The 19,421-nt window shown below is 40.9% G+C and overlaps 1 protein-coding gene across 3 annotated transcripts in view; it reads left to right on the top strand.

Moving 5' to 3' along the window:
- Nucleotides 1-18,197, top strand: part of srek1 (splicing regulatory glutamine/lysine-rich protein 1) — a 28,863-nt gene extending 10,666 nt beyond the window's left edge. Inside the window, exons 2-11 of one of the 3 annotated variants that reach the window (XM_034193005.1) lie at nucleotides 2,377-3,323; nucleotides 3,714-3,829; nucleotides 3,920-4,066; nucleotides 6,540-6,718; nucleotides 6,866-6,996; nucleotides 7,084-7,192; nucleotides 7,292-7,396; nucleotides 10,963-11,034; nucleotides 11,161-11,272; nucleotides 16,254-18,197. In XM_034193005.1, the coding sequence (XP_034048896.1) occupies nucleotides 3,293-3,323; nucleotides 3,714-3,829; nucleotides 3,920-4,066; nucleotides 6,540-6,718; nucleotides 6,866-6,996; nucleotides 7,084-7,192; nucleotides 7,292-7,396; nucleotides 10,963-11,034; nucleotides 11,161-11,272; nucleotides 16,254-16,382 (1,131 nt within the window). In that variant the 5' untranslated portion in view covers nucleotides 2,377-3,292 and the 3' untranslated portion in view covers nucleotides 16,383-18,197. The remainder of the gene's footprint in view (nucleotides 1-2,376; nucleotides 3,324-3,713; nucleotides 3,830-3,919; nucleotides 4,067-6,539; nucleotides 6,719-6,865; nucleotides 6,997-7,083; nucleotides 7,193-7,291; nucleotides 7,397-10,962; nucleotides 11,035-11,160; nucleotides 11,273-16,253) is intronic. The other 2 variants (XM_034193004.1, XM_034193003.1) reach the window with 2 other exon arrangements.
- Nucleotides 18,198-19,421: the final 1,224 nt, after the last annotated feature.

The raw sequence follows: 19,421 nt of genomic DNA, 5'->3' as shown, positions 1-19,421 counted from the left end.
GCTTTGCGTAGCTTCTGAGATCTGACAGGATCAGGCTGACACAGAGCAGACCGGCTGCAGAAACGTCTCAGGGATGATCAGTGGAAACAGAAGGCACCTGAGTTCAGTTTTGAGCTTCATGGCAAAGGCTGTGAATACTTATGTACATGTGATATCTTAATTTTTGTGTTTTCTTTTTTCAAATTGCAAAAATCTAAATTAAAAATCACATTGTCATTATGGGGTATATTGTGTGTAGAATTTTGAAGAAAAGAAAAATGAATTTACTCCATTTTGGAATAAGGCTGTAACATAACAATATGTGGAAAAAGTGAAGCACTGTGAATACTTTCTGGATGCACTGTATCCCCGCCAGCTGCAAGACCACGAGGGGGATATATCAAAATGCACTCTATCTGCACATCCATGTGTAAGTCATACTTTGTTGTGCCCATGATCACTTGAACAAAATTTGTCTGATTTTCACCAAATTTGAACAAGAAATCCTAAATGAGTCTTAACGTTTACAGATCAGTTGAAATGTGAGAACCCAATTTCAGTGACCCTCTTGAAGGGCATATCACACTCCAATTAACACTATCTTTTAAAATATTGTGTACCAGTTTATAAATCATTACGTCCAACTCTAACTTGCGCAAGTCCTGATGTAATTGATAGATATATATATATATATATATATATATATATATATATATATATATATAATTAGCCATAGAGCATCTAAAAAATGCACACGATTCAATCAATTTTTTGCCATAAAAATGATGTAACCTCGGGTGCTGGACATTACCTGCCTGAAGGTCACTTCACCTGTGTTCAGATACAGTCCACTTCATGATCTGTTGTTTTTTTTCTCCAAATGTAATATGGCTGTAATTTGGTTTTCAAATCAAATTCTTTGAATTTTGTGATCAACATTGGTCCATCTCTGCGTCTTTGTGAGCTTGCGGTGTAATCAGGAAAACGATTAATAACATTGCATAAGTCTCAGTAAGACTGAATAATAATGATTATGCACCTTGAAAGCGTTGTGTGATTTCACTGTTGTTGTGTTCGCACACAGAGCCATGTAGGACTCCACTGCGTGACGCTGTTTTGTCCACAGGAAAACGCTGTTTCTCTGCCGTCTCCTGCTACATTCGCTTAGCTTAGCCATTGGTTTAGCTCAGCTTTGCCAATAACCCAAGACGTCTGGAAGCTGATCTATGTCACGGTTCTCCTGTTAACAGAGATCACTCGTTCTACTGATTGTTTGACTCGTGATCACAGACGCAGGTTTCTCAGTGAGACTCACTGAAGTTAGTTTTACTCTGGCTCCATTCGGTATATATAAAAAAAAAAGTCAAGTTCACACTTTTAAAACTTTGATCATATTAAAACGTTGTCAATAAAGCCTGACTGTTGTACTCACCTTTTGATAGTTGTCATCTGAGAGAAACCTCATTTTCAAAAAATATAATAGAAAAAGGAAAAACCTGAATATCAGTAGGGTTCCTATAGCAGAGCTCTGAAATAACGCAGATGTTAAGTTTTAGACGTTTTGTCCCATGGACATAAAGATTACAAAATGAGTTGCCAGTGTTGTTGCCATTTTGAGCATATGCTGGATTTTCTTTTTTGTTTGTTTGTTTTTTTTTTAACTCCCGGATGTCTTCCCAGTTAACTGTCATCTGTTCCTTCTTAAACTCATCCCCCTCTCCGAAAATCCCATCAAAGAAGAGTAGAGCATCATGCCAGCCCCCTCCCAATACATACATACAGGAATAAATAGTGTTACCATTTATTAAAAGCAAGGGCTGATTACTGAAGACACTTTAAATTTAATTATTGTTGAGAAATGAAAAATGATGTTTAATTTTCTAAGTAAAAATGCCGACTGATTAACCTTGTGTTAAAATCTGGGGTTTGTGATCTTACTGATTTCATATCATCGTTGCTTTTGGGACTCTATTATGCATTCTTTAATCTTGACACAAGCTGTCTGATATATTTTCATATTGCCCAGCCCTATTTTGAATGTTTGAGTTATTTTACACAATCATACTTTTATGTAGGTTTGCTTCACTGGGTTCTCTTGACAATGTGTTCTTTTAAATAACCAATGGTGATTGCTTGTTTCACAGAGTCGGTAAGAGAAGTACAAGATAACAGGGCTAATTTAAGCCCCTTTTTTTTCTTCTTCTTTTCCCCCCTAATTTCCCCCCCCCCCCCACCTTGAAAATTCCTTATCCTTTTGGTGCCACTGTTCCCATGTGTACACTCAAATTATATCACCTCTAAATTGATGCTTGTGTCCACCTGACTTGGTGCTCGATGGGTACTGAGTTTATTAATTTGGTTCTGTATGTTTTTTCTGTGATTATGTGTGCATATCAGATGACTAGACTGGCCCAGCTGTTACACTACACTAGCCTGAGTCAGGCATTGTTTTCCAAGCCACTATCCCCGATCGGGCCAACGCAGCCTTCAAGGGGGGATGTGACCAGGAGAATAGCCCGCTGAACCTTCCAAGATGGACACCTTGTCTCTTTTTATTTGTTTTTCTTTTGTTTTGGTTTGTTTCCTTTCATACTATCCCATGTTGTCCACTTTCTACTGTCTCTATCTAGAAACTCCAGTATTGCTTATCTCAAGCGTTGTTTATATTTGTTATTTTGGTTTGTTGTTTTGATTATTGTCCAACCCCCATCCCCTCTCTCTCTCTGCTACAGCTGCAGCTTGTTTGTGATTGAATTCTGTCGGGGTTGTGACAGCATACTGGTGGGATGTGTATCACACGTGTGATGCTTGAAGGATAACTAACATTTTACTCTTGTCTACTGTTGTCGTATCGAGGGGGTAGTCGTTTTAAAGAGAAACCCCAGCTTTTGCTTCATTAGGACAAAGAATCTTAAATTCTACTTGCACTTTCTACACAGTCACCTTTTTGTTTTGTTTTTTTCATTTTAAGATAGATGATATGCACACACAGAAATTAGCATCATTCTGTCTCTTTGTAACTTGTGATACCAAGGTCATATTGCAGAACTCTGCACTTAATTTAACCACCTTCTAGCAACAAATCAGCAGATTTTACTCCACAGTGGATTGAGCATATTCCTAATTCGTAATAATAAAAAAGAAGCTAAATCTTGATTATTTCCCACAGTTCTTAAAATTGTTGTTCTTTTTTTGTATCTGATGTTCTGTGTGCTATTAGTGATGCAGCCATTGGGGTTGTCTTGTGTTGCACACCTTTCCAACACTACGAAACGATCGCCCCCCACGGAAAAGCGCCCATGCTTGATATCGTATGGTTCATGACCAATATGTTTCCAGTACAGGTGACCCATACATCAAAGTGTTGACTCATTCTCTGCATTTTCTTCTTTTTTTTTTGTTTTTGTTTTTGTTTTTGATCTATGAAAGAGGCCAAGGACAAACTCAATGTTCCTTTGTTTATGGAAAACAGTTAAAAAGAAATCTTCTTGCAGTTCATTAAAAATGATGATTCAGTTTGCCTGAGGAGAATAATTGAATAACATCTAAGTAAGGATGCTCACGCTCCAGTTTTCCAGTTTACCATGGTTAGACAGTAGAAGAGTTGTGGGCAGTATAGGGAAGTCTATGCTCTCCTTCTCTCTAGAATACAGTGGGCTAATTGTGCAGACATAGAGGATACAGAGAGAAAAGTCCTCCTATTATGTTCACTAACACCCTCTTTTATCCTGCAGGAAAGATCCCAGAAGAGTCCAAGGCCTTGTCACTTTTGGCACCTGCTACTCCATTGCCCACTCTGAATCCTGGTGGAGGACTGCTGCCAATTCCTACACCAGCTCCACTACAGAATGTGAATATTTAGTTTCTTCTTCCCCTTTTATTTCACTGAGCTGTCTCTGTCATGCAACTTTAACATAATCTCTGTCTTTGGCACCTTTAGCTGAACCTTCCTGTTGTTAATCGGATTTCAGCCGGCCTGGACCCCGCAGCAGCAATTCACTCCCAGCCTCCCCTCATGGGGAATGTGGATCCATCAAAAATTGATGAGATCAGGAGGACCATTTATGTTGGCAACTTGAACTCGCAGGTACGTATCTGACCCATTCATAGTGAACATTGTGTATTTGTGAAAAAGCATAATTTTCCCTGGATTAGTATGTGTGGAAATCCAACCCAGGACTAGATGTGTTTTATCTGACAGGTTAGCCACATTTTCCTTGTGGTTAATATATTGATACATAAACATATTGGACTGAGTTAGGAGGTTCACAAAATTTCCATCAATGACACCATAAAAACTGCTGCATTTTCAGCTCTTAAACTTTGATGGTTATGATTAGAGCTACAATTGATTAAGTTATTTACCAGCTATTTTGATTGATTGTTTCAAATAATTTTTATTATAAAAAAGAAAGTCCAAAATCTTTTATTTCTGCTCCCTAAATGTGAGTAATTTCTGTTTTCTATAATAACTTCTTCACTCCTCTCTAGTAGTAGTAAACTGAATATCTTTGATTTGATGATGTCTTGTTGGGCTTTGGAAAGCCCTGATTGGTATTTTTCACTTTGGGTTGATTTTATTTTGACAATAAAATTACATATGAGAAATAAATAAATACCAAGAATAACCACAACAAAGCTTCCAAAATGGGATGCTTATTTCCATCGAGCTTTTCAAGGTTAAAAAGGGTCAGATACATACCAGGATAAATAGCATCAATAAATAAAGATGCAACACTAGAAAAAAAATATGCATAACAACTAACATTTTTAAAGCATAAATAATTGAAGATAAAAGGAAGGAAGGAAATCCTGTCAAAATTGTCAAATATATGAAGATTTATTGAGTAAAAGTAACAGTTTTGGTTCATTAAAAACGAACTAAATGTTTAAAACATTGCATTGATCCAGATTTGCGTCTCGACAGTAGATTGTTCAACACCTTGATGCAGGTGCAATTAAAAAGTCAGCTCTCTGGGGATAATATGTCATGTTGATCGATCCCGTTTGATAAATACCTTCATTCTGTGCAAAATATGATGTAATTGCTCAACCCTAGTTTCAACAGGCAACATATTTACCTTAACTAAAATGTTTAGGATCAATGTGTGATCTCTGGAGCATGTAACATTGACTGATTTTTATTTTCCTACAATTTTGACAATTTATAATGGTTCATCATCAGTCCACTGAACCAAGAACAGGAACAATCACAATGTCAGTGAATTAAAGATGACACTAATAACTTTTTAAATTGAAATCCTTTGTGTTAGGGTGCAACAATGTAAGTCTATTTGAATTAGGATCATGAATACCATAGTTTTGTTTGATTCAAAAGCAAATCAATAAACTAATTCTGAAAGTCGATGTTTTATGTGAATTAGTATGAGTTCACAGGGGTGGTGTGTTTGCTGAGTTGTGACGCTGCCCCCAGTTACTTTAAATATCAACAGTGTTCTTTTATGAGATGCTGTCATTTGGGCAAAATGAAGCACACAAAGTTGGCAGAATCCTGAATACAGTCTGGCATAATGTCCAAAGGTCGCCAAAAGAACCACTTATCAGCTGTAACTTCGTTCAACGCAATTAGCAAAAGATGTAACCCGATTCACAAATGTTTATTGAAAAGAGAGGTTACATTTACACTCTGTCACACACAGTTCAGAATAAATTAAACAAACAAACAAAACCCTCTGTGCGTGACTACAGCTCTGCCTCACTATGTTAAAGCTGCTCTTTTGAAGATGGCAGCAAATGCTGTGTTCATCCATTATTAATGTTTTTTGTTTTGTTTTTGTTTTTTTGTTTTGTTTTTTTTTTCTTCATCTTTATTTTTCACACATATGGAACATCAAATGACATACATTACAACAAAATACATTTTTAGCATATTTAACTTTAATTGACTCAGGTTGTGGCTCTTAAAACAATTCCAAAAGAAGGGCCCATCATAGGGAGAAAATGGCCCATTACTTCAGGCACCGTTGTTTCCATTAGTTCATTCCACCATTTTCAAATATGAATCACTGTATGACAGATAATCATGTTCTTCACATCCTAGGCATACTCAATGGGAAGTGATTGGGATTAGTATTATTGAGTAATATTTCAGTTGTGTGATGGATACAACCTTGACTTTATATCTCAAGAACTATTAGCGATAGATGATTTTAAAGTTGTGTGACAATTTTTGGACATGAAGAAGGTGTAATTTCCTGTCAGCTAGAGTAAATCTGAGGTTCTGTGTAGTGAGGCCTTTCTTTATCTGACCCTGACGTCAATTTGTGTCAACTCACCGTGCTGTAATGTGCAAGCATATTGCTGTTGTGGTGCTCACACCACAAGATGGCAGTGATTTTTAGAGATCATTCTTTCTTTGTGTGTGTGTGTGTGTGTGTGTGTGTGTGTGTGTGTGTGTGTGTGTGTGTGTGTGTGTGTGTTGAGGTGAGTCTCACAATGCCACCTTGCTTGTATCAAAATAAAATAACTTGTTCTCATGGAACAGCAGTAACAGAGCATGAAAGCACTGACTTCAGCATTTTGCTCTCGTTTTTCCCCAGACTACCACTGCAGACCAACTTTTAGAGTTTTTCAAACAAGTGGGAGACGTAAAGTTTGTCCGAATGGCTGGAGATGAGACTCAGCCAACACGTTTTGCGTTCGTGGAGTTTGTTGAGCAGGATTCTGTTTCTCGAGCACTGACCTTCAACGGCGTCATGTTTGGAGACAGACCACTGAAGTATGTAATTGTTGTTCAAACCACTGCTTTACCACAGTCCATTCCAGCATCAGGGAATGGAGCCAAGCTTTGTAAGAATTGTTTAACGCAGTGTTCTTAAGGAAGTCTTGAGACTCGTTAGTAGATTCAGTTGAGGTTTTCTTTCAGGGTCAATCATTCCAACAATGCCATAGTAAAACCCCCGGAGCTGACGCCACAAGCTGCTGCTAAGGAGCTGGAAAGTGTGATGAAGAGGGTGAGGGAAGCTCAGTCAACAATAGCAGCTGCCATAGAACCAGGTATGTGTTTACCCACTGTTTGGGTCAAGGCTGCAATCACCCACAGCTGACGTTCCCATGCTAATACTGCTGCATTTGGTTTTGCTGTAGCGGAACCAAAGGGGCATTCCAGTCATTCAAGAAGGTCACGCCGGTCTCGGTCCTGCTCCCGCTCACATTCAAGAACACAAAGGAAAAGGGCCCGTTCAAAACACAGGTACACAGCTGATCCACACTGATTTGGTGTCTGTGCCTTTGTAACCCACATGATGTCCATCAGCATCCAGTCAGTTATGGTCCCCTTCTGCTGGAATAGATCATCACAGAGGTCGTGGCAAAGGAGTGACCCCCACAGTTCTCGAAACAGCCACAGGAGGCGCTCTCACTCCAGGGACAAGAGACACAGCCGCAGTCTCTCGAGGTACATTCTTACATTTGTTCTACAAATCTGATTGGTTAATCGTTTGTCAGACCATAAAATATCATGTTAATGGTGGCAAAATATTTGACCGTTTCACATTTGATGTATTACTCCTCGCCCTGACCGTGTTGCTATGCAGGTGTCAATAATGCCGCGTTCACACCGGACAACAGGCGACGCCACAAATTCATCATTTGCTGCAGGAGCTACGTCTGGATGATGGCTGCTTTCAGTGGTACTTCTGCCTCTCCAGGACCGGACATGTGAACAAAGAAAAAAAACAAAAAAAAACTGGCTGCTGCTGCAGTTCATCGCTCTCCCCTCAAACTCTGTCATAATTGTGTTATAAACCAGTCACTTTGTTTTATTATACATCTGTGTAATTAACAAAATTATCTTCATGGACAATTCGTTCATGCACACACGTGAACAAAACAAAAAAAAGTGGCTGCTGCTGCAGTTCATCACTCTCCCCTCAAAAGCTGTCATAATTGTGTTAAATAAAAGGCAAAAGAGACATAAGTCCTGCTCACAGGCTGATTGCCAGAGACAGGACATGTCCACATCAAGTATAAACTCCAGACATCTCCACGTCACTACATATCCAGTCCCTGATTGGTCATCTCGGCGCGACAAGACAAAAAAGTTCAGATTTTTCAACTTGGGGAAGAGGGCGACGTGATGTACCGTGATATCGCACCACAAACGCGCCAATCACTCAAAATTGCTTTATTCGCATTGAGTGGCTTGGACTTTTGTGGCGCCACAATGCGTTCTTCCATAGGTATTACATGGCAACCTCTCACCGCCGTCGCTCGTGTGGCGTCCGGTGTGAACGCGACATAATGGCGCTGTCAGCTCTGAGCGAGACAAACTAGTGCAGTGAGAAGGATGCCGAAATGTGTGGATTTAAGCTATCATACGAAAGTATTGATGTGGATTCTGATACAGAATTCATTTGCGACCGTAATCCAGTATTAACGTCCGCGAATTGTCAGACACAACAGGGTTATTCCCTAATTACCAACCGAGAACGTTCAAACCATAATCAGTTTCCGACTTGGTAACACTCCTATTTCACAGAACACGTTTCATCCCGAATAACAGATTGGGGTGCGTTTTGAAGCATCACAGTAGCGTCTTGATCCATCTTTTGTCAATCTTGAACAAACATGGTATACGCTGTAGTTAAGGTCATCATCAGCACCAGTTTTGAAATTGGGGTAAAATTTTTGAGCTGTTCAAAAATTTAAGAGCTCTTAATTTTTTCAACTTTATACTGACTCACTGTCCCTGTAACATTATGAGATGTGGTCATTTCAAAATCAAAGGCTCGACATGCAACATAAAAACAAAACGGCGCACTGCACAGAAAGTTGATCCAGCGTGAGACGAGATGTAAAACGGTTTATATTTACAGTTTGTGTCACTGTGCCAAAGTGCCTGACGGAGCTCTCTGCTGCTCAGATTAAAGGTACTGTATGCAAATTTTGAACATAGGAACAAATGCTATGTCCTTCCAATATTATTTGCATTTTTAACATTTTAAGCATTATTTTATGACCTATGCATAACATCAGATGGCATGAAATTACTCATCCAGTGGCTGATATCTTTGGACATGAAGATAGAAATCTAACTGGAAAAGGAGTGGTTTTATTGACTTTGGTAAACACATTTATAGCACCAAAACAGTTTGTCACATGAAAAAGGGATATATTCAGTAAAGATCTGAAGAATTTTCAAAAACTCAACTCATACCAAACCATGATTCTAAAATAAAGTGTGACCGGAACCGTGTCTTCTGTGCACCGTGACACCCCTAATGAGATAGATAGATAGATAAAAGCATTCACATAACTGGTACTTATGGTGCTTGTGCATGCTAAAAATAAATGATGCGCAGCAAAAACACAAAGGAAGCACTTCATAGGAGGAAAGCAATGACAGATTGTAGGAAAAATGTTTCCCACTGTCTGCTGTGCATCAATGATTTTTAGCACACATGAGCACCATGAGTACTAGTTATGTACATACGAGGTCTGTTAGAAAAGTATTGGCCCTTTTTATTTTTTGCAAAAACCAGATGGATTTGAATCATGTGTGTTTGCATGAGCAAACCTTGAACCTTCGTGCGAATGTGTGAACTTTTTCACGCCTGTCGATTGCATCATTTGCTGGTAAGCAGCCTTTGTGTGAGGATTGTGCAGTGCGCTCGGCGGATTTTCAATTCAAGGAAAAAGACGGAACGACTGAAGCAGTGCTGCATCAAATTTTGCCAGAAATTGAGTGACAGACAGGTGGAAACCATTCGGATGATTCAGACGGCTTTCGGTGACTTCTCAGTCATGTGACTATCAGAGAAATTGTGGAAGAGGTGGACATGTCATGGCATGTCCTGTGAGACTTCAACACGAAGGCGCTTTTGCTGTGCCGTCAGAAGCAGCATGAATTTCACAGCCACTCTTTTCATGGCCAAATCTTCTGTCTTCTACAGTCGAAATCTTCTACAGTGGAATGTACTGAAAAAGTGCTGATGTCCACCTCTTCCGCAATTTCTCGGATAGTCACACGATGGTCCCGCATCACCACAGCTTTCACTTTGAAATGATCTGGTCATTTCAGCATGTTGATGGCCGACTGGAGCCGTGGCTCACTCTCCACCGTTGTGCGGGCGTCTTTAAACCGGTTGTACCGCTCCTTAATCTGTGTGATGCCCATAGGATAGTCACCGAAAGCCATCTGAATCTTCCGAATGGTTTCCACCTGGCGGTCGCCCAGTTTCTGGCAAAATTTGATGCAGTCGCTCTGCTCCATTTGTTCCGTCTTTTTCCTTGAAATGAAAATCCGCCGAGCGCACAGCACACTTCCCACACAAAGGCTGCTTACCAGGAAATGACACAATCAACAGGCGTGAAAAAGTTCACGCATGCGCACGAAGGTTCAAGGTTTGCTCATGCAAGCACACGTGATTCAAATCCATCAGGTTTTTGCAAAAAATAAAAAGGTCCGATACTTTTCTAACAGACCTCGTATATGAGTTTTAGCTTTAAAATACTGTCACTTAGGATTAGAGAAACTATAAATTTGAAAATAATTAAGGGTCTTGGGGTTAGTAATCTTATCAAACAATTTGCATTCCACATTAAGCGGTTAAATTAAAGTACTGGGTTACACACAAACACCACACACTACAGTTTGTGCATGCATTTAAATAACATACCATAATAACATAATATAAGCAGTATTAAGCAATGTATCCATATTGTGATATGTACTGGATATCGGACACGCAGCGATGCGTATCATATATATCGAGTTTTGAGAAATCCTATAGAGCCCTTGTCTGTACGGCATCACTATGGAGTTGAACTAAAATGATTAAGATGTGCTTGGAGTCTTGATTTTCAGCTTTAATTCAAGGTGTTCAACAACAATATCACGTTTCAGCTTCATTGTGTGTGTAGACGCAAAATGACAAGAATTGTTGCTGTCCAAATAGTCATCCACATGGCTGTAAGATTGTGTAAATGGCTCATTGTGTAATCCAGCTAATGTGTTTCCAGGGGCCACCGGAGGAGGAGTAAGGAGCAGTCCAGGAGCCCTCGAAGGAAAGCCAGATCTCCCTTACCGAGGAGGTAAAACACAGTGTCACGCTGCATAACTTTGATTAGTGGTCGTTTCAGATTATGTTTTCCCTACATGGAGTAATGACCTATTGAGAGTATGTATTTATCAAAACTGTCTTGGTTAATTCTTTTCAGGAATAAGAAGGAGAAGAGGGAGCGCAGCAGAGACAGGAAGGAACGTTCCACATCCAGGAAGAGGAGCCGCAGAGATGACGACAGGATGAAGGGCAAATCCAAATCAGTCAAGGTAGGAAAAAAGTTTACTAAGAGGAGTTTAAAAAAAAAAAGAAAAAAAATCCTGGTTAAGTACCTGTATTTTGCACTTGGTCATTAAATAAAAAGTGTTGGGTGTGAAAATGACATCTGCATTAGTTGTACAGTAGCAGTGACACTTTCGTTGTGCCCTGCTACATGCTAGGTGGGCGACATGTCTTAACGTGCAACTGAACGTGATGTTGCATCTACACTTAACAATATGGTGAGAATTTAACCAAATTTAAATTCCATGTATTTATGCAATGCCAAATCACCTCAACATGCGATGCACAAATCAGGTGTAGACCAGCGGCGGATGTGAAGGACCAAGACTGGTAGCAAGGAAAATCTGCACAATCACATCAGCGGGTGATTTCACAGACTTTCAGTTGAGGGGAGGAGCTTATCAAAGAAGCCTTCTCCCCAGTCTTGTCCCTTTTATGACACACTGTTGCCTGCTCCTGTTGTAGACCTTACCCACCCTATGAACAAGCACATTGGTGACAGTGTTGAGAAAAAACTATGTTTTTTGATTACAGGAAGATACCTTCAGTAGACCAGACTCAATGGAGTGACCATGTGCTTTAACCATACTACAAAGACCAAAAAACCCCCACAAAACTGACAGAACACACAATGATAGAAGCATTGCAAATTAACAACTAATGTTCAGAATGCTGGGATAGTTGAGAAGACATGAGTGAAGTGAAAGTTAGAGTCCTAGAGTGACTCAGTGGTTGTACTGATCCCAGGTCATTGAAGTGAAGATGTTTCCCACAGCTCACCCCAAACCAAATGGACCTGTGACCTCTCACTAAGATAACCCATCATCCAGAAAAGATCCAGGGCCTATCGGTGCAAGGTCCCAAACTCTCATACATGAGCTGTCCAGGAGTTCATCAGGCACATCTTCATTGTGCTGAACAACAAAACTGAAAGCAACTTCTTTAAGGTGCACTCATCACTCACTCATCTTCAACCACTTTTCCGGGTTCGGGTCGCAGGGGCAACAGCTCCAGCATGGGACCCCAGAATTCCCTTTCCCATGCCACATTGACCACCTTTGACTGGGGGATCCTGAGGCATTCCTAGGCCAGTGTGGAGATATAATCTGGGTCTTCCCCGGGGTCTCCTCCCAGATGGACGTGTCTGGAACACCTCCCTTGGGAGGCGCCCAGTCGGACAGTGGGCTCCTCCAGACGTTCCCCGTCCTTACCAGGTCTGTCCAGAGTCCTCCCCCACCCTCTGATCCAACTCACCACCAGATGGTAATCAGTTGACAGCTCTGCCCCTCTCTTCACCTGAGTGTCCAGAACATGCGGCCTCAAATCAGATGATACGATCACAAAATAGATCGCTCTTCATCCTAGGGTGCTCTGGTACCATGTACACTTATGAGCATCCTTATGTTCGAACATGGTGTTTATTATGAACGGTCCGTCACTAGCACAGAAGTCCAATAACAAACGACAATTCTGATTTAGATCAGGGGGGCCATTCCCCCCAATGGCACCTCTCCAGGTGTCTCTGTCATTGCCCACATGTGCGTTGAAGTCCCCCAGCAGAAGAAAGGAGTCCCCCACCGCAGCCCCATACAGGACTCCGTTCAGGGACTCCAAGAAGGCTGAATACTCCAAAATGCTGTTCGGTGCATACGCACAAACAACAGTCAAAGTCCGTCCCCCCACCACCCGAAGACGCAGGGAGGCGACCCTCTCGTCTTTAAGGTGCATTAACTATAAAAACAAAAATCAAGGCAGATGTATTTGCTGATCATGAGAGATCCTTAAAGATGCAAGTCCCCAGGAGCTCAGAGGTGGAAAGCTTCAGTTTTGCACCTCCTAAAAACCACTTCCTTTTTGTTTCGTTTTGTGTGTGTGTGTGTGTGTGTGTGTTAGTCAGTTGACACACACTAGAGCCCAACAGATATGGATTTTTTTGAGGTCGATGCCGATAACGATATTTGGATGAAAAAAATGCCGATAATCGAAAAAATTGGCTGATTTGCCGATAGCCGATCAATCAAGCAATAAATTTTTTTTATATAGCGCCAAATCACAACAAACAGTTGCCCCAAGGCGCTTTATATTGTAAGGCAAGGCCATACAATAATTATGTAAAACCCCAACTGTCAAAACGACCCCCTGTGAGCAAGCACTTGGCTACAGTGGGAAGGAAAAACTCCCTTTTAACAGGAAGAAACCTCCAGCAGAACCAGGCTCAGGGAGGGGCAGTCTTCTGCTGGGACTGGTTGGGGCTGAGGGAGAGAACCAGGAAAAAGACATGCTGTGGAGGGGAGCAGAGATCGATCACTAATGATTAAATGCCGAGTGGTGCATACAGAGCAAAAAGAGAAAGAAACACTCAGTGCATCATGGGAACCCCCCAGCAGTCTAAGTCTATAGCAGCATAACTAAGGGATGGTTCAGGGTCACCTGATCCAGCCCTAACTATAAGCTTTAGCAAAAAGGAAAGTTTTAAGCCTAATCTTAAAAGTAGAGAGGGTGTCTGTCTCCCTGATCTGAATTGGGAGCTGGTTCCACAGGAGAGGAGCCTGAAAGCTGAAGGCTCTGCCTCCCATTCTACTCTTACAAACCCTAGGAACTACAAGTAAGCCTGCAGTCTGAGAGCGAAGCGCTCTATTGGGGTGATATGGTACTACGAGGTCCCTAAGATAAGATGGGACCTGATTATTCAAAACCTTATAAGTAAGAAGAAGAATTTTAAATTCTATTCTAGAATTAACAGGAAGCCAATGAAGAGAGGCCAATATGGGTGAGATATGCTCTCTCCTTCTAGTCCCCGTCAGTACTCTAGCTGCAGCATTTTGAATTAACTGAAGGCTTTTTAGGGAACTTTTAGGACAACCTGATAATAATGAATTACAATAGTCCAGCCTAGAGGAAATAAATGCATGAATTAGTTTTTCAGCATCACTTTGAGACAAGACCTTTCTGATTTTAGAGATATTGCGTAAATGCAAAAAAGCAGTCCTACATATTTGTTTAATATGCGCTTTGAATGACATATCCTGATCAAAAATGACTCCAAGATTTCTCACAGTATTACTAGAGGTCAGGTAATGCCATCCAGAGTAAGGATCTGGTTAGACACCATGTTTCTAAGATTTGTGGGCCCAAGTACAATAACTTCAGTTTTATCTGAGTTTAAAAGCAGGAAATTAGAGGTCATCCATGTCTTTATGTCTGTAAGACAATCCTGCAGTTTAGCTAATTGGTGTGTGTCCTCTGGCTTCATGGATAGATAAAGCTGGGTATCATCTGCGTAACAATGAAAATTTAAGCAATACCGTCTAATAGTACTGCCTAAGGGAAGCATGTATAAAGTGAATAAAATTGGTCCTAGCACAGAACCTTGTGGAACTCCATAATTAACTTTAGTCTGTGAAGAAGATTCCCCATTTACATGAACAAATTGTAATCTATTAGACAAATATGATTCAAACCACCGCAGCACAGTGCCTTTAATACCTATGGCATGCTCTAATCTCTGTAATAAAGTTTTATGGTCAACAGTATCAAAAGCAGCACTGAGGTCTAACAGAACAAGCACAGAGATGAGTCCACTGTCCGAGGCCATAAGAAGATCATTTGTAACCTTCACTAATGCTGTTTCTGTATTATGATGAATTCTAAAACCTGACTGAAACTCTTCAAATAGACCATTCCTCTGCAGATGATCAGTTAGCTGTTTTACAACTACCCTTTCAAGAATTTTTGAGAGAAAAGGAAGGTTGGAGATTGGCCTATAATTAGCTAAGATAGCTGGGTCAAGTGAGCCAGCCAATATTATTTTTTTAAATGAATAAAATGTTCTTTTTTTGGACCCTTAACAAAAAAGGTATGAGCTAAAAGCCGAAGCTTTGTCCTCATATTGACTAAATTTATGAGAGGAATTTTGAAGTTCAAAAAATGCAATCAAGAATTAAACCTTTGTGAAATTAGCAAATCTGATCTTGTACCTCTTGTTGCTGCAACTTAGATATAGGTTCAGGATATGGATATAGATCCTTATAAACTTGTATGCTTTTGTCAGCCGATCAGTGCAGTGTGACGGCGAACTACGGGGGCCGGTGATGAACACATTTAAGCAGGGGTGTAAGTAGCTCTCAGTTGAATGGAGTCAGAGCTCCATCTACTGGACAAACGGTGCATTTTCCATTGCTGACACAAACATTATTTCAGTAATTGTTCTGTTTATGAGAAATTATCGGCGTTCTATCGGGAAAATTTTGGCCGAAAGGGCTTATATCGGCCGGCCGATAATATAATATTTTTGCTGAGAGAGTTGACACGTGATCTGCGGTTGCAGCATTGTGCTTCTTCACACTCAAAATAATGATTCTAACCATTTCTACCCACGGAACGACACAGATTTCACTGTTATCTGGTCAGGTATCACCTGATCATCAGATTTTGTGCACTGGATGAGAAAACTGCACGTCTGTGGAACCCACAACCTGTTTGCTCAGGCAGTCAGGAGCAAGTTAATGGGGGGGTGGGGGTACTTTGGCTTCAAATGAAGTCTCTGACCTACTTGTCACCAAAAGGTAAATCTCCCGTGTAAGATTAAAGGTGACACATTTCACACCTCGTCTTTTGCTCTGATAATGACCAGAGTATTTCAGCCGGCTGAACATACGTTTCCGTTAAAAACCACAACACGCTGATGATGATGTTTGTGTTGAGGCGTGCACTGCAGAGACCGTACAGTGATGTCATCATTTGTGGTTTTGTGTATGCAGTGCAGCTTCTGATCGCTCAGGTTAGTCTGTGCACTCTTTACGGCCAGAAATTATGAATGTTGGCACGTTATCTTTTGTGTTTTAAAAAAAAAAATGTATCTCAGAAATGGTGATAAACTGATTAGACTTTGGCAGAGATCTGCACGTAAATTCTGTGCAGGTGTGTGATCAGTCTTTGGTTGTTCAGCTACATTTGTAATTTCATTAGGAAAGGGAATACGGTAACGAGAAGGAAGACTACGAAAGTGACTGGGACGGCTCAGGCACTCCCAGCGAGGACATGGCGTCATCGCCCTGCGCCCAGCACAATGGCAGCTACAAGATGCACCGCAGTTAGGAGGCGTGCAGGCGGCACAGAGCGACGACCACACCATCACCAGAAAGAGACACGCCCAGTACGTCCACGTGCACCCACACACACACTGATGGAGAAATAAGTGCGTTTCCTGTTCTGTAATTCACTGTGTTGCAGTGTCTCCGCTGAAAGGCCAGTGAACCCTCAGAGAGACTGTTTAAACCAGACACACGGGACAAATAAACACCTCCTCCCAGCTCAGATTTTAATCTCATTTTATGTACATTTTTTTATTTGCAGCTCATAATATCTTTGAGGTTTATCGGTTAGTGACTACATTTAAACTGAACATAAATGCTCCAGAAAACTGCACTCATTGACCAGAGAATTGGAGACGTGCCGTGTGTCCGCTGTAACACAGTCCCAGCTAACAGTCCTGTAATAAACGTAGACAAATGTTACAAAACTGTTTGACAGATGTCATCACTGTGTCAAACGGCTGCTCAGAGTCTGCGGCTGGAACCCGTGGATTCCTGTGTGTGCACACTTAACGTCTCTGAATACGGTTCACGTGTCTGTGCAGATTAAGCGTCCTGTGGCTCAGCTGTCACTTCCACGAGCAGACGGCTTGGCGTGCATTTGGAATACTGCTAGCTGCTAACATTAGCATTTGTGCATCAAATGTCTGCATCAACTTCCACATTGTAGTAGTGACTGTGATCCAGTGGACCAGCTGCTGGATGTGAATTCAACACCGCAAGGTTCTTGTTGCACTGCTCCCATCTGATTGGGTAGCTCGCTAACCACAAAACAAACAAACAAAAACCCACACAGCCACCGGGGTATAAAAGATGTTTGGATTGTGAATACACTTGGAGATCCTTAGTGAGATCCTGGTTTGGTCTGTTTAACCTTTTAAACCTCCATCAGCACTCGGGTTTAACTTTTATATTTGTTTTGAGGTTTAGTGCAGGAACAAAGTTGAATGTCTGTATAGACGCCGTTTACTACGAGGCTTTTTTTCTGTCCACTTGTGTACCATGATGATGATGTCCAAATGTAAAAAAAAAAAAAAACATGAAACAGTTCCTTGTTGGTAAACAGCCCCGCAGACTAGAAGCCTGTTTCTGAGGTTCATCCTGACGTGTCACCAGATCCTAGTTCCTCCATCTCACCTCCACTTTCTCTAATGGTTACTTGGATTTTTTTTTTAAAAAGGAAATGTTTCCACTTTTCTTGTGACATCTCAACTGTTTGTCAATTTTAAAATTTCAGAATGCAGCAGCAGCCTTCTTGCTTTTTGAGCTGTTTTTATTTTTATTTTGATCAGATTTTTATTCTTTCCCACCTCATAAATCCCGCCGTCTATTTCACAGTTGATCACATGTTCTCAAGGGGCCAAAATGTTTTAATATGTAAGATTTTAAATTTGAAAAACAAAATTCCCTGCAGTTACCTGTACTGGTCACAAATCTGGTTTTCTGGTGTTTGTATGACACCTGCTGCAGGGAAGATGCAGCTCTCAGGGTTCTTCTGGTGGGACTGGTAACCTTTCTGGCCTTGGTTCGGCTCTGATGGAAAACCTCCATATTCTGTTTGTGTGCAGCGGGTGAATGAGAGCATTACGTTCTATATTTTGTACAAGAAAAAAAAAAAAAAGAGTACCGAGGCTGTAAAGCAGGATTAGAGCTGATGAGCTACGAGGCTTCTGAAGATCTTTTCTCAGTTGTTCTCCTGTTTAGTCAGAAAACTGGGAACATTTCTGCAAAATGTACGGGGTTTATTTTCTGACTTGAAAGTTTGTGTGAACTTGTTAAAATGTTATTAAAATACCTGCCACTTATCTATTTTAAATTGTTAGCATAAATAGTTTTGTTCACCCCATCAATGTACATTTACTTCCTGAGCTTTTTTTTTGTTTGTTTGTTTTGTTTTGTTTTTCTTGATGGCTTGTAGTTGTGGCAAGTTCACAATTTGTGTATCACGTTTTTCATATATTGTACTGCTGTGAGATAAAATGTTTTACTGTTAGGTGGTGGCGGCATAAAAAAAGTCATTAACTAAGCTCACAGCAAAGATGAAGGTTTTCCAGGAATTGGAGCGTATGACCTGCTACACCAGACATTGTCATTCCAACTTGGCACATTTGACTGCTGACAGGGTGTGTTAATGCTGCCTTCATGACATGTTGGAAAGTGGGAAATTACAAGCACCAACAGGTTGGATTATTTAAAAAAAAAAAAATTGCCAGGTTATTTTCCCTGAGTTAAGCAGACACATTCTTTTTGGAAGTCAGACGTCCCTGAGACGGTTTATCGTCATTTTGAAAGCAGCGTAGACAATTAGCCATACAGTGTTTACGTACCGCTGAACCGACACTATTATTGCATTATTTTGATGAAATTAGCAGTCAGCCATACTTCTGTCCAGTTGCGTTGTAACCCGCGCCGTGGTCAGAAGGCGAGCATTAAAAATACGTGAAATGCTTGTCAAGCACATTGAGCAAACTAAGTAATAAAAACATCCCTCAACATAACCGCATCCCGCTGCTTTTGCTTTTCTCTGCTGCTTGCCAACGCTGCTCAGGCAGCGTGTGGGTTTGTATGGTTCCATACCTCCAAGTTCACGAGTTTGGCGTGACAGTAAGTAAACATCCGACAGCCATTTCTTCATTCTTTCATTTTGTCCAACCACAGTCAATATAAGCAGGTAAACGTAGACATCGCTAACATGAAGCAGTGCTAACTGTTTCAAGTCCTGTGCCCCCACGCCACAGCTTTTTCATTGAGATAGAGAATTCTGGTGCACATGTAGTCCCACAGTGCAACTTTCTCTTGAGACTCCATGGCCACGCTTCTAAAATTGGATGAACTTGCGCGGCTTTGATAGTGCTTTCCCTGCATGAAAGCAGCCAGAAGTTTGGCTGACTGCAAAAAAACAAACAAATCCTCGTTGTTGATGACTCTATGCATTCTGGGTCGGAAAGTATGTGGGTGATTCTTTAACTACGGGCACTATTGGCCTTGTAAATGTAATTTCCACCACACCTTTACCTTACAATATAAAGCGCCTTGGGGCAAC

This window comes from Thalassophryne amazonica, chromosome 17, assembly GCF_902500255.1.
Source record: "Thalassophryne amazonica chromosome 17, fThaAma1.1, whole genome shotgun sequence".
Classification (NCBI taxonomy): domain Eukaryota; kingdom Metazoa; phylum Chordata; class Actinopteri; order Batrachoidiformes; family Batrachoididae; genus Thalassophryne; species Thalassophryne amazonica.
Note: the sequence above shows the minus strand (reverse complement) of the source record. Positions and strands in the feature narration are given on the sequence as shown.